The sequence below is a fragment of the Macaca mulatta genome, chromosome X (genome assembly GCF_049350105.2).
Source record: "Macaca mulatta isolate MMU2019108-1 chromosome X, T2T-MMU8v2.0, whole genome shotgun sequence".
NCBI lineage: Eukaryota > Metazoa > Chordata > Mammalia > Primates > Cercopithecidae > Macaca > Macaca mulatta.
In genome coordinates this window covers 21975031-21990624 of record NC_133426.1, presented here as the reverse complement: position 1 = coordinate 21990624, position 15594 = coordinate 21975031, and the positions used below count along the sequence as shown (strand labels likewise).

Here is a 15594-nt window from a genome sequence, read left to right as displayed (position 1 = left end):
ATAACCGGGAATAACAGTCTGGTCATTAAATTGAATGCATTTAGCTTTATGAAATCTTTCTGCATTATCCTTATGCTTCTTATTTGACCACAAACTAATGGATGATGAAAACGTTATTAGGAACTATCACTTGGCCCAGTATATGAGAACCACTGCCCTCTGGTCATAATTTAGAAGTTTGATGTTTTCAGAGAAATTTATAGGAAGACTACAGAAACACCTGTACTCAGGAAAACAAATGAACCTAGCCCCAAGGAGATTGCCGTAGCATGCTTCGATCTGATGGTGAATGTATTTTCTAAAAGCTATTCTTTAAATACATGATTCTTAATAAATATTATTCTTTAGGGTGACTTTACACCCCAAAAAGAAAGAAATGTAGTTCTATTTATATAATAGGGTCAACAGGGAGACACACTTCTATTTACAGAAATTCCATAATATCTAACTCCTCAAGAACATGGCTGTGGTATGAATTGAGGGACACCCATATGGTGTTTTATGGCTTGATTTTTAGAACCACAGCAAATGTAGCAGCGCATACCCTAAAAGCTTCCCGCAGGCCTCCATTATCAGCAATATTTTCTCCCAGGGTCCTCTTCCCCTTGACCTAACAGAAAGAAAAAAGGAAAAAAAAAAAAAAAAAATGAGTGTTTCATGCTCAACTATCATTCAGCAAGGGGCATGAGTATTATAGCAAGAAAAGTATCATATTTTAAAGAGAAAATCACATCCAATAAATCAGAGGTAGGCATAATATATTGTAAGATGGCACACTATCCTCAGCAAGGTGCTCCTGAATATAATACTTTCTATTTTATTATGCTACACACTTCTTTGTCACCTACCTCTTCATTCTAACCAATCTAGCCAGCTCCAATAAAATGTTAACAATATTCTGAGTGACTCTGGTTTAATGGGAAAAAATAGGAATGTCAATACACAGGTTACTTTCTCTGATTAACTCGTATAATTTCAGTATTCTTCTCATTGTGCCTGTGTTTCCAAAAATTTACCATCCACACTGGAACAAGATTTCATAGACCAACTATCATCATTTTACCTTCAGCAATTTCCATGAAAAATTAAAAGGAAAGTGGTTCTCCCAGGGAACAAAAATCAGAAGGAGTACAGATCACAAGGTTGAGGTCTGCAATATGTATGACAACCAGCCAAGCATGGTAAAGAAATTATTGCAAATATTCAAGATTGTTTCTTAAAACTTTAAATGAGCTAGGACAAAAATATTCTAAACTAATACAGCCCACAAGCCAAATCCAACCTGCTCCTTGTTTTTGTACAGGCTGCAAGGTAAGACTGGATTTTACCTACTTCAACAACTGGGGAAAAATCAAAAGAAGAAGAATATTTTGTGGCACATGAAAATTATATGAAATTCAAATTTTGGTGTTCCTAAATCAAGTTTTATTGGGACACAGTCATGCCCACTCATATATGTATTGTCTATAGTTGCTCTCTTGCTACAATGGCAGAATTAAATATTGTAACAAGACCATACACCCCACAAAGCCTAAATTTTTTACTATCTGGCCCTTTACAGAAAAGTCTTTCAACTCTTGTGTAATAGGCAGAATAACGGCCTCCCAAAGATGTCTGCATCCTAATCCCTGGAATCTGTGAATATGTTACCTTATTCACTGCAAAGAAAGATTCAAGCACGGAGGAATGGTCCCTACAAAATGAAGCTGGAAAAATAAAGCATGGCAAAGGAGACTTACATGAGGTGATTAAGTTAAGGATCTCGAGATGCAGACTTTATCCTGGATTGTCCAGGTGGACCCAGTGTAATTACAAAAGTCCTTACAAGAGGAAAAGGGAGGCAGGAGAGAGACTGTCAGAGTGATGCAACATGAGAAGACTCCACTGGCCATTGCTGGCTTTGAAAAAGGAAGGGGCCATGAGCTAAGGAATGTGGGCAGCCTCTAAAAGCTAGAAAAGGCAAGGAAACAGATACTCCCCTACAACCTCTAGAAAGGAATGTGGCCCTGCTGACACTTTGATTTTAGGCCATTGAGATCCATGTCAGACTTCTGACATACAGAACTGTATGCTAATAAATTAAATTTATGTTCTTTTAAGCTACTAAGTTTATAGTAACTTGTTATAGCAAGCAGCAGAAAACTAACATATCTTGCTTGAAACTTTCAAGCCATGGATCTTACCAACTCTTTACTTTTTAGCTAGTCCAGTCACCCAGGTATCAAGCAATATCAAGGAATAAAAATAAATCTTTGGAAACTATTATTCACTGTAATCACTCAGGACCCTCCTAGCTTCAGTATACAAAAGCTATCATTCCTGCTTTATGTATATTCTTTGTTATCCACAATCCTATGAGGTAAGTGCTAATTACCACCATCCTTGCTCAACAAACGAGGATCTAAAGCTGAGTGTGTAGCAGATGTTGATATCCCACCAGATCCCCTTTTCTACCTAAACTGTACACCCATTCCCAAAACTGCTAACAGCCAGATCAACCTTAGCTTATGGGAGTCACCTCATCTGGAGACTGCTGGGAGGTTATAACCCACCTTCCAGTAATTGACTGATGTGCAATTTGAACAGCCCAGTACCTGGGCTGAACAATTTCTGTGGTGCACTTCGTGCTCCAGAATCCTCTGTGGAATCAGGGTGAGGCTCAACATTTCCTGAAACCAACAGGTTTCCCTCATTCCATTATAGGTTTTTCCTGAAACTACTTTCTGAATAAATCACTGACCTAGGCTGGGTGCGGTGGCTCACACCTGTAATCCCAGCACTTTGGGAGGCCGAGGTGTGCAGATTGCCTGAGGTCAGCGGTTCGAGACCAGCCTGGCCAACATGGGGAAACCCCATATCTACTGAAAATACAAAAATTAGCCAGGCATGGTGGCTGGCGCCCGTAATCCCAGCTACTGGGAAGGCTGAGGCAGAAGAATCGCTTGAACTAGGGAGGCAGAGGTTGCAGTGAACCGAGATCACATCACTGCACTCTAGCCTGGGTGACACAGCGAGACACTGTCTCAAAAAAATCAATGACCTAAGGAACCCCTTCTTGGGCTCTGCTTCTAGTGAACCTAAGTCAGAGTGATGAAGTAAACTGCTCGCTTGTCACTGGGATTCAAACCCAAGCAGTCTTCTGTCTCCAGAGCCTTTGCTTCCTAATATGCTACCTTCTCAAGTCCTAACTCCTCTTGGCTCTTGAAGATTAAATTTAATCTCCTTCCTTTTTACTCTGAGGTGTGTGTGTGTGTGTTGTGTGTGTGTGTGTGTGTTTTGAGACAGGCTCTCTCTCTCTGTCACCCAGACTAGAGTGCAGTGGTTTGATCACATCTCACTATAGGGTTCAAACAATTCTTCCACCTCAGCCTCCTGAGTAGCTGGGACTACAGGCATGCACCACTACATCCAGCTGATTTTTTAAAAAAATTTCTGTAGAGATGGGGTCTCCGTATGTTGCCCAGGCTGGTATCAAACTCCTTGGTTCAAGTGATCCTCCCACCTTGGCCTTCCAAAGTGTTTAGAATACAGGCATGAGTCACTATGCCCAGCCATTCAGTCTAAGCTTTATATCTAAAATAGAGCCTTTTGGAGCAGCCTCATCCTCTGGCTCCTTGAACTCTGCCTCAGTAGACCACATGGCCCTAGGTTGGACTCTCAAGACCCAACAGCTACAAAAAGGAACAACAACAACAAAAGACTCAACAGCTGCTGATAGTCTGCATCTGTAGTGCCCCATCTGAGCTCCCCCGAATTCATTACAAAGCAAGATTCAGGCACAAAGGAATGGCTCCTGTAAATGAAGCCAGAAAAATAAAGCATGGCCCTTATATCCACAAAGGAAGCCACCTACTCTCCTGTGGGAATGAAACTGAAGCTGTTTTCTGATGGTTAAGTGGATTTATGCTAAGACAGGCATGCCCTTTCTATCGTCCTTGTGACAAAGGTACACATTTGTCAGAATTAAGTTTCAATCTCTGACACTTTGGCCAAAATGAATGGTGAAGAGCAGTCCACCCACACATCACCCAGATATAAAATGAATTTAAAATAAGAACCCGAGCATGATATAGGGGAAGGAGTATGGACTTTGGAGTCGTACAGACATAAACTCTAATCTAGACTCAAACATGGGTTTTAATCTCTTTGAACCTCAGTTTAATTTCTTTGACCCTCATATGTAAAACCTGTACACTTAGTAATATCTGTATCTCTCAGGGCTAGTATGGGGATACGTTTGTTTCAATTAAAAGTTTCATCTTCGTGCCTGTATATAATAATCAAAAGGAAATATAAATTCCCTTCCCCCAAGAAAGCTGTTCTATTTTGGGGGGAGGGGGTTTAACCCAAAAATCTTTGGCTTTGTTTTTTCCTGGGATAAGGTACTAATGAGTATCTCACAAAGGATCAGGAATATTAACTATCTTTCATTGATCACTTGCTTTGTGTCAGGCTTTGTGCTAGTGTTTCGCATTGCTTTGCTCATTTAATTCTTACAACAAATCAATGAGTTCAGAAACACTGACCCATTTCACAGATGAAGATGCTGAGACTCAGGAACATTAAGTAACTTACCCAAGTTCATAAAACTAGTTGAACCTAGATTTGGACCCATAGAACCCTTTGACTCTAGAACCCTTTTCTGTATGCTTTTCTTGAAGCAACATATACTCCAGATACATTTTCACAGTGTGAAAACCCCTGTACTATATAGAGATACACAGAAGCACCCATTTTAGGTCTTCACATGTCACAGTTGTAGATATTTTAAAAAATATAGGTAGAGAAATGGCTGTCCAGGACACTGATAAAAGTGCTAGACACCATTCAAGGATACTGACCCTGGTTTCTCTGCCTGAATGAGCAGTGGTCTCACTTGGGCTGAGCATGGTTTAAGAACCAGGAGAACCAAGTCAGTGTTTATAAACATTCCCTGTAAGAGAAGCACATGGATTTTTACCTAAATTCATCTACAAGTATAATAGATTTGAGGCATAGCAAGGATTGAGGTATTTTTCCAGCCCTAGCAATGTATCAGGACAAAGTTCATGCCTGGTTAAGGGATGACCAGGCCCCAACCCCAAAGATTCTGATTCAGTAGGTATGGGGTAGGACTCAAGAATGTTCCCAGGGAAGACAGATGCTGTTGATCTTGTAAATATGCTTTGAGAACCAATGGTTTAAAGCAAGCTAATGTCCAAATGAGGAAAAATGAACCACAAGGTGCCCCCTTAGCCACAGTTGTACTCACATTTAAGCCAGCTTTCTTCCAATAATAGTTGCTATACTGGTTAATCATGCACTTTGTTTTTTCCTTAAACTTTTCTTCTGATTCAGTAGACCACCAAGGATCCAGGTTTCCATTTTTATCATATTTTCTACCTAGCAAAAAAAAAAAAAAAAGTTCGAAGACATTTGTGTTATATATGGAAAGTAAATTCATCTTCCCTTTCCCTCACCTCGACAAGCCTTCAAAAAACAGTCATAACAGCAGGGAACACTCTTCCTGAGATCAGCTCCTGCATTCTCTCCAATGTCACAGGTTAATTGTAAAAAGGGTGAAAAGGATAAAGACAATTGAGGAAGTGCTTTCCTTCTAAGGAACAAAGAGCACCTTAAAAATGAGATTCATCAATTTATTACATATACTAGTCTTATCCAATCTTGGATTCTGTGTCTTTACCTGATTTGACCCAAAATGTTCACTGGATTATGAAATAAAATGGCTTCATTCAGAAAGCCCATGGAGGCAATCAGAGCACTACTACCAGTGAAATTCCAAACGATCCATAGGAGTAGCCCCAGTGAGTCATCCATACTGTGCGATCATAGACCCTGACTCAGCCCTATAAGAACCTATTTCCTCCAAGTTGCCAGGAGCTGAAAGACACATAAAACCTCTGTTATGAATCATTCCACAGCCACTAGTGTGGATAGAAGACCCATTTGTCCTACTTAGACAAGGAAGATTGCTCTAAAAAGAAAACTTGGAATAAGAATGAAAATCTCCAAAACATAACGGGAAGAAAGATTATACATGCTTTCTTGCTATGTGCTCACTCTTCATTTTCTCTACATCCTTTGAAACAAAATTTGGATGCTGCTAGACTGTCTTCTATATTCAAGGTTACTATGAGAATCAGAGGCATCGTTTAAATTTAATTACACAGCTTACAAAAAAAGTCCCCTAAGTAAAGCTGTTAATTGGAACAATCCAAAACTCTTCAGCAAGGCTACCTACTACCAACACCACCCCCTGGGATAGTATGGAGTCACTGTCCTCTACCCACTAACCAACCAATCATTAAATAGGTACCGGGCACGTACTTATATGTGCAATGCACTGTTCTAAGCATTGGTTACAGAGTGAAATTGCCACCATTAGATTCAGTCCTTTGAGAAAGACTCCAGAAGTTCTCCAGAAGGTTCTGGGGAGGAACTGTACTTAAATTCCCTATCGAGAGGCCCAGAATGAAGAAAGGACTATTAGCTTTTATTTCTTAGCTAAGACTCTCATCTCAGATAAACCAAACACCCAAAGGCAGAAAGTCTAGCTCTGCAGAGTCAGATAACTACAAGTTAGCCACATTTTAACAGAAAAGGGAAGACCAGGGGAGAAAAAAATCTAGGTGATTAAGGAAGGGCTGGTGGGAGTACAGGAAGACTTTTCTAGAAGAGCCAGAGGGTCTCTGGCCCTGGGGTAGGCATCCAGGAAAGGATGTTGGAGATACTACAGGGATGGAAGAAAGAGGTCCCCTTCTATATAACGTTGCCTTAGGGCAGCTGGTTCCTGAGACTGCCTGTAAATCATTGTGTGGGTGTGGATGTGATAGTCATTTGCTACTAATCCATAAGTTTCAGAGATTTCATGTGGCTTTCCAATAATACTCCAAAGTTAAAGGAGAAGAGTGCTGATCAACAATGATGAGGACTCTCAAAGGAAGCCATTTCTTTAGTTTATGTCATATTCTGCTTTTTCCTTTTGTTTAAATGTCATCAGGATACAAAGTATATCCTATTACATAGATTATTAGGAAAGTGTAGACTTTAAAATAATCAGAATAGGCTGGGTGCGGTAGCTCACACCTGTAATCCCAGCACTTTGGGAAGCCTAGGTGGGCAGATCATGAGGTCAGGAGATCGAGACCATCCTAGCCAACATGGTGAAACCCTGTCTCTACTAAAAATACAAAAAATCAGCTGGGCATAGTGGCACATGCCTGTAATCCCAGCTACTCGGGAGGCTGAGGCAGGAGAATCACTTGAACCTGGGAGGCTGAGGTTGCAGTGAGCCAAGCTCGCGCCACTGCACTCCAGCCTGGCGACAGAGCTAGACTCTGTCTCAATAAGGATAATAATAATAATAATAATCAGAATATAAGCCAGTATAGAGAAAAATAGAGAATAAGCATTGCATAATTTTCGAAATCGTAAAAGGGAATCAGTCAGACAAGCTCCAGAGTCCTAACTCAGCAAGTCCTAACTTGGCAGCATGTATAATCATCGTTGGAGCAGAGCTTGCTCCTCCAGGGAGAAAATCTCAAGACGATGAATAAATGACAAAGGGAGAAGCTATAAATCAGTCCCTGTAACTATTGTGGCAGCTACAGCAATCCTGATCTAAATGCAAAGCTAATTTTATTGAAATTACAAGGCTGCTTTTTAAAGTCTACCCCAATCACCAATGGGAACAATTGTTTATTTATTGCAAGCCATCACAGCAAGACACGAGGAAAAGTTTTCAATCAGCAATCATATTGCTTTGGATAATCTTCAAGCTATGATGCTGCTGCTATGCAAAGACAATCATAACAATTAACATCCATATAGTCAATATTATTACAAAAGCAGCAGCTTAGAAAATGAACCAGTACTTACCATTATTATCAAATCCATGTGTAAATTCATGTCCAACAATTACTCCTATAGCACCATAACTCAGAGATCTATGGCATAAATACATAATTTGGAGACAATTACAAGCATGAATCTCAGAGCATAATCCTTTAATTTTTTCAATGGAAAGCCAAGATAAACTGCTTTCTAGTCACCATGGTAATAACAATCTAATAACCATACCCAAAAGCTGTAAAAAATCTAAACATACCTTCCAATTGAAATAGACAAAGAAAATACAAATTCTAACATTGTCATTATGACCACATATGAACCATGGTGCCCTACTCTGTGAAATTAGGGATGTGAAAGATATGATTTCTGAAGTCCCTTTCAGCCTTAAGATTTCTATGATTTTATATCTGCTGTAGCTATATATTTATGAACACCTAAAACAGAGCAGAAAAGATCCTGTCAGGAAATATATAATTTATTTTTTATCTGGAAACTTGCTAAGAAGTCACTATAATCTTAGAAGTTAAATTGTTTTCCAAATGTAGTCATAAAAAAAGGAACAGAGTAGAGATTAAAAGGGATCACTCTATTTTCAAAGGTAGTCACGTTCTTCTTTCTGTTGTAGACAAGATGACAACTGAATAGCAAAGATTTGAAAAAGGTGCCACTTTATTTCTCTTCACCTCTGAAGAAGCATGTGGTAGATTATCTATAAAACGCACCACCAACAATTCTACCTACCCCTGAATGCACACATCCCCTCCTCCCATCAAGAGGCAATCTATTTCCCTCTGCTTAAATTTGGACTGGCCTTAGGGCTTGCTATGACCAATAGAATGCAGTGGAAGGGGTCAGGTATGACTTCTGGGTCTAGGCCTTAAGAAAGTAGCTTCCATTTTCCACCTTCTTGGAAGTCACTTGCAAAGAAGTTCAACTACCCAGCTAGAGGGAATGAGGCCAAATGAAGAAAGCGAGAAACCCCAGAAGTTGAGAGACTCCAAAGGAAGAGAGAGAGGCCCTGCCATGCCCCAGCCACAAGAGCCAGCCCAACCGGGGCACAGACAGGTGAGTGAAGTCGCCTTAGATCCTCCAGCCCTCGTTAAGTGACCCCAGCCAGCACCATACAAAGCAGAGACCAGCTGTCTCAACTCAGTCCTGCCCAATTACAGAATCATGAGCTAATAAATGGTTGCTTGGTGGTGCTTTGTTACATAGCAAAGCATATTAAGAATATATGAAGAAATCAATAATGAGGTTTCCATATATGTGCCTGGGATTTTCTCTCTCAAATATAAGTTCTATTGAGGCCACTCCCTTATCTACTTGTTCATTGGTAAATCCTCTATACTTTGTGCAGAGTAAGAAAGTAACAATGATTTAACTAATTGATTAGTTAACTTTACCATCTCATGCAAGTGACAGATCTATATGTATCTTAATTTAGTCATTTAACCTGTGGATGAGAATTACACACCACTTAGAATCCTTATTGTGAAGATTCTTCATGAGATTTGCAATAATGCTAAAAATATCTCACAGTTAGTTCCTGACATGCAACATCAAAGTCACCCAGCAAATAGATAGGACCCATAACTGGAAGGAATGGAAATTTTTAAAGTGGCATGTTATTACAGGACATAATGATCCTTACCATGCTAATTGTTTGTCTCAACTACACCCAAGGAAGTGGTGTAAGATTTAATTTTTCCCCTTGGTGGCAATTCTTTCCTTTGTTATTTCTTTCCCGTAAGGTAATTTGCATTTGAAAAAAAAAATGCTTCCTACTGTTTTTCCATCATTGCAAACCTTCATTAAAGAAGTAAGAGTGAAATTATGCATTTCAATCATAGAGCTATCATAGCAGTGTGGGACAAACTTGTAATTTTACATAGTGTTAATTTTTGAGGCAGTAGCTATCAGTGTGCAGATTGCAACATTTAGTTTTTCCAGGTCTCTCAGCTCTGAGAATAAGTACTTGGTCCTCTACAACCCTCAGTCAATGCTGTTGACTGGATGAATTGAAGGCATGAACAATGGAAGCTTATAGAAATTGCTGTGCAATGAATGTCCTTTAAGAGGGGCTGCTCCAACAAGCTTCCTATTTGCAAAGGGTAATAGAGAATTCAGAAAATGATTGAATCATTGTAAGTTTCAATTCTCAGTTACTTAATCACAATCCTTTGGACAAGAGACAAAGAAAAAGTAATTTTATATGACTAAGCCTGACAATAATAATATTTCATAATATTAGATTCACATCCTCTATTTTATCAATGAAGAGTATTTAAATTAGCATGTCATTGGCCAGGCGTGGTGGCTCACACCTGTAATCCCAGCACTCTGGGAGGCTGAGACGGGCGGATTACCTGGGGTCGGGAGTTCGAGACCAGCCTGACCAACATGGAGAAACCCCGTGTCTATTAAAAATACAAAATTAGCTGGGCATGGTGGTGCATCCCTGTAATCCCAGTTACTTGGGAGACTGAGGCAGGAGAATCGCTTGAACCCAGGAGGCAGAGGTTGCAGTGAGATCACGCCATTGCATTCCAGCCTGGGCAACAAGAGCAAAACTCCATCTCATAAATAAATAAATAAGCATAAAAAAATAAACTCTCCCTTTTAAAATGCAACCGTGACTGGCTGGCCAGAAACTGGAAGATTTCTTGCACTGAAGATCTAGTCTTGCAAAAATAAAATAGAGAAGGCACCACTTTTACTACCTACTCAGTTTCTCTTTTGTTCTTATTACTCAGTGGGTTTAACATATGCACACAGATTTGCTGTCAACAACAAAACAACTATACCGCTGTCTAGATTAACCATGAACTCACACTGTTATCAAGTAAGGGTTGCCCTATGCCTGAATCATAAATTCATAAAAATTTCTGAGTTGGAAACGGCTTAGAGGTCATCTACTCCAACTTCTTACTACAGAAATGGGTCCCCTCTTGAAAAACCCATTCAAATGGTTGGTCCAACTTCTTACTAGAGGAATGGGCCCCCTTTAGAAAAACCCATTCAAATGGTTATAATACTCTGCTTAGGTATTTCCAATGACCAAGAGCTCATCCCCTTCTAAGGTAACCCATTCCCTCTTTGGGCAGGTCTAAACATAATAGCTCTCCATAATGCTGATCTGAAATGTCTTTTCTATGGCTTCCATCTATTGGTCTAGTGTAGCCTCTAACTGAACACCTGCTGAATCTCCTGAATATAATAAGTCATTCTACCACCTTAACTTTCCTTCAAAAATATGCCGACAGTTATGAGGTTCCCCTTCAAGTGTTATTAAGTTCTTTCAACTCTTATTCTTCAGTCATGAATTCTAGATCAGCATTTCCCAAAATGCAGGGGAGTTTGGGAACCTCTACATTTCGAAGGATGGTTTACCAGAGTCTGGGAAGGGTGGTGGGGGGCTGGGGTCAGAAGTGGGGATGGTTAATGGGTACCAAAAAGGTAGTTGTATTAAACACATCTAAATAGGTTTCTTTCTTGCAGAGCTTCTAGGAAACTTTTATGGTGATAATTATTATGATTCCCCAGAACTGAGGGAAGGGGAGGATGACTTACCTCTCTTACTATTTCATGGAACACACACTTTGAGAAACATTGTCTTCAACTATTTACAGTCCTGATTCTTTCCTCTGGAAATAATTCAACTTGTTCATGCCTCATAATTGGACTCAACACTCAGGTGAGGACTAAGCTGAGCCCTGTGAGCAGAAAGGATACCCACTCCCTTGTTTCTGGAGGCTATCCATTTATTAATACAGAATAGATGAACGTATGGGAAGCCATCTCACTGGACCGTGACTCCCATGTCTTTAGCATCTTCATATTCCCAATGCTGGGAACCCAAATGATACATAATAGCTATTCATTAAGTGGATGAGGACAAAGAAGTCTTTAGGAAAAAAAAATTCTCTTTCACACTCAAGTATTAGCTATGACCTAGCCTAAGGTACAAACAAATAGACACTAACATTAACTCCTATGTTTTGATGATCTTAGCTTTTGTATCAGAAAATCATGCTCACAGACCCAATAAACAAATCACTTAATCAATAACTCCAAAAATCTAACCAGACTATTTCCTAATCTCCAGCTATATAATCACGGTAATAGAAGCTCAGTTAAATTGTCAACAATAAGCAGAATCAAAGAATTCTAGGACTTTTTTAGTTTGAAGGGAACTTAAAGAATATCCTAAACCTTTAATTTTTTAGAAATATATATATAATATAAATATATATTTATACTTATTTTATAAATGTAAATATAAATTTATATTAAATTTATATATATTATATAAATATAAATTTATATTAAATTTTTATATATTATAGAAATATATATTATATATATTTCTAAACTTAAAAGCAGGGCAAATTGATTCCAAACATCTGAACATCAAAGAAAACTATGCAGCTGAGGTCTGGGATATTATTAATGGATTTGGTTAAATAAGAACCTGGAATTTTTATTTATTCTAACAATGGTGCTTCCCTGTAGTAAGCTTTATCGATGACTGCCCATGTCCTCTTAGCCCTATTTTTGAGCTCACCAATCTGACAGCCTTCAAATGTCAGCACCTGAAACTAGTTGCCTAAGGACTTTCTCCAGCCATTAGAGCCCTCTTGGCCTAGGATGGGCACTGCCAGGTACCCCTGGTAGGAGCACTCAATCAATGATGGAAGGTGAGTTGGAGGATAGATAAATACCCCAGCTCCCATGTGCCTGAGGTGGGATCACTCTGAAGCATGTTTTACAGTTCCCCAGCAAGACTGAGCTCCAGTTGCCCATGGTGATAACTGACTTTGTAACACACATGTGGTAGGTGGAATAATGGCCTACAAAAGATGTCCATATGCTAATCTTTGGAACCCGTGAATATGTTATGTTACACAATAAAGGGCAATTAAAGCTGCAGATGGAATTAAGGTTGCTAATCAGTTGACCTTAAAACAGGAAGATTATCCTGAATTATCTGAATGGTCCCAATGTAATCACAAAGGTCCTTATAAGTAGAAGGGAGAGACAGAAGATGAGAGTCAGAAGGACCCTCTTAGGTTATGTTTCTAAAGATAAATTCAATTATCTAACTTGCTCAAAACTTTCAATATTTTCTATTGCCTATTAGTATCCAAGCTCCTTACCTGACATGCAGAGCCCTCCAATATCAAACCTCAATCTTCTTTTCCACTACTTCCTTTCATGTACCATTTGGCTAGCCAAACTAGACTCTGCCATTATAGAAACACTTTTTCCTCCTTATCTCACATTGTTTCTTCTATCTGGAATGGTTTTAGACTCATCCCATCAATTCAAATCCCAACAATCCTTCAATGTCCAAATACTGGTAGTATGAGTTAATGGGTAAGAGAATAAATGCATAAAAATGAAAGCCACCTATGTGTAAGTTGGCCTTCCTGTCCAGTCATACACCCTGGTAATAAGGATCAGAAAACAAATACCCAAAAAGAGTACAGCCGACCCATGCCAGATTCCATGGCATCTTTCTGCTGAATAACCACTGACTTTGTTTCTTCTGTCCTCTACCAAAGCAACATGTTCTTCCTAATTGGTAACTGGTTTCTTTACTCATTTACTCACCGAGGATATTCTGTTCCCCAAAAGAAAGGCTTCTGGAGCTCTCCTGCTGGAAATCCTATGAGAAAGAAAAAATGTTAAGAGATATAGAGAGAGTGATTCAATGATGAGTACCTGGTTCTAGCTATAACTTTGAGGTTTCAAAGACCCATCTCAAAGGCACTCCTCCTGGCACTGGGAGCACTCTAAGAGACCTAGCTGTCTCAATGATATCAATTCAACTGAGTTTGAAATAAGTGTATTAAATGGTTTCAGGGAAACTATTTTGCACTGGTACACTATTGGCAACGTCCAGCCTGCTGTGAGCTGGGCTCCTTCATACATGGCATGCTAATGAGGCTTCAGGCTTTCCAGCAGCTTTGCCTGATACAGAAAGGGCTGGCTCTGTGGGCGTGCAACCTGTGTAGTCACACAGGCCCCACACAGAGAAGGGTTCTGCACTTAATGTAATCCTCTCCTGCCAGTGTCTTGAAATTCATAACTATTTTATCTTTGAACTTGTATTTTTTTAGTGGAGCCTGAGGAGACAATGGAACATGTGTGTGTGAGCAGAGAAAATGTGCACAATATGTGTCTGCTGTTCCTAGGAGCCCCATTTTCACACAGCATTCACAATGCCCCAGGAGCACAGGACTCCATCAGGCCCACAGTGCGTAGGAGTTTAGTGAGATGCCAAACAAATACAAGGTAAATATGATACATCTAGAACTGAGTAAGCTCTGATAGGCCTAAGAGGCCATACTTTTCATTCGAACCAGAATTTGCTTCAATGACCAAAAGAAGGTAGTGGCATTCTAAGAAACATGAATGTCCAAGGAATCCTGTCATAACCTTTCTTATACCTGTTACTTCCCTGTATTGGCCAAACACCTACACTGAAAATGATGACATAAAAGGACAGAGAAAGGGTGAATTATATGGTTTGGCTGTGTCCCCACTCAAATCTCACCTTGAATTGTAATAATCCCCATGTGTCAAGGGTGGGGCCAGGTGGAGATAACTGAATCATGGGAGTGGTTTCCCCTATACTGTTCTCATGGTAGTGAATAAGTCTCATGAGATCCAGTAGTTTTATATAGGGGAGTTCCCCTGCACAAGTTCTCTTGCCTGCCGCCATGTAAGACATGACTTTGCTCCTCTTTTATCTTCCACAATAATTGTGAGGCCTCTTCAGCCATGTGGAACTGTAAGTCCATTAAACATCTTTCCTTTATAAATTACCCAGTCTCAGGTATGTCTTTATTAGCAGTGGGAGAACAGACTTATACAATAACCTATAGTTTCTTTTCCTTTTAGTCCTTCCTTACTCATCAGTGAACCAAAGGTAGAGTATTGGTAGAATGAACATGTATTAAGAAGTGAAATAAAAAGTTGAGTTTTGTTCAGCATTTCCTCCATGCTGGTAAGAACAAAACACATATGCACAAACAAGCTACAAAATACAAACTGTGTAATTTTGGTGATTCCACGTACAAGTTAAATGCTTTTATGTTTGCATTTAAAACTGACATTGCACAATATTGAGATGAAAAGTAACACTCATGCTAATGACTTACATCTTTAATTTTTCTTATAATAGCATTGAATAGCAAATAAAACAATACCATGACAAGTTGAAAGAGAAAAGCCATGAAAGATAGGGCAAGGCTTTATATTTTAGCACCCTCAATTGCATTTTTTCCTGCTTTTGGAACAAGAGGCCCCACATTTTTATTTTGCACTGGGCTTCCCAAATTATGTACCTGACATTGAGTGCAGATGAGTGAGAGACATGCTTTGCTTTGGCCTTGCAACTCACCACTAAATTTTGCACCCTGGGTTGATCCTAGGAACTGTACTTACAAGTCATCACAGCTGATAGAGCAAAGAATCATGACCAGAGAGAGAGAGAGAAGCCTTCTATAGTGTCCTTCACTGCTCCAGAGCAACTGTTCTAGGCCCTGTGAGACTGAAAGCTCTTTTATAAGTCAAAATGTTCTTCCTCCCTCTTCTTTTTTTCTCTCTCTCCTCCATTTTCTCTCTCTCCTCCAAACTTTTTTTCTCTCTCTCCATTTCTCCACACATGAGGAGAAACGAGGACAGGAAAGCAAGTCCTTAATTTAGAAGGGAAATGGTGGTTCTATATAACCCTCA

General features: G+C 39.5%; 1 protein-coding gene across 3 annotated transcripts in view; it reads right to left on the bottom strand.

Annotated features, from left to right (window-relative positions):
* The window catches only part of PHEX (phosphate regulating endopeptidase X-linked), a 227400-nt gene that overhangs the window by 23503 nt on the left and 188303 nt on the right, over positions 1–15594 (bottom strand). For 2 of the 3 annotated variants that reach the window (XM_077988390.1, XM_001087261.5), the window contains 4 exons: positions 13465–13519; positions 7879–7946; positions 5252–5382; positions 545–610 (listed from right to left, as the gene is read on the bottom strand). In XM_077988390.1, coding sequence (XP_077844516.1) covers positions 545–610; positions 5252–5382; positions 7879–7946; positions 13465–13519 — 320 coding nt within the window. Of the gene's footprint in view, positions 1–544; positions 611–4841; positions 4934–5251; positions 5383–7878; positions 7947–13464; positions 13520–15594 lie in introns of all 3 variants that reach the window. The other variant, XR_013412723.1, reaches the window with a different exon arrangement.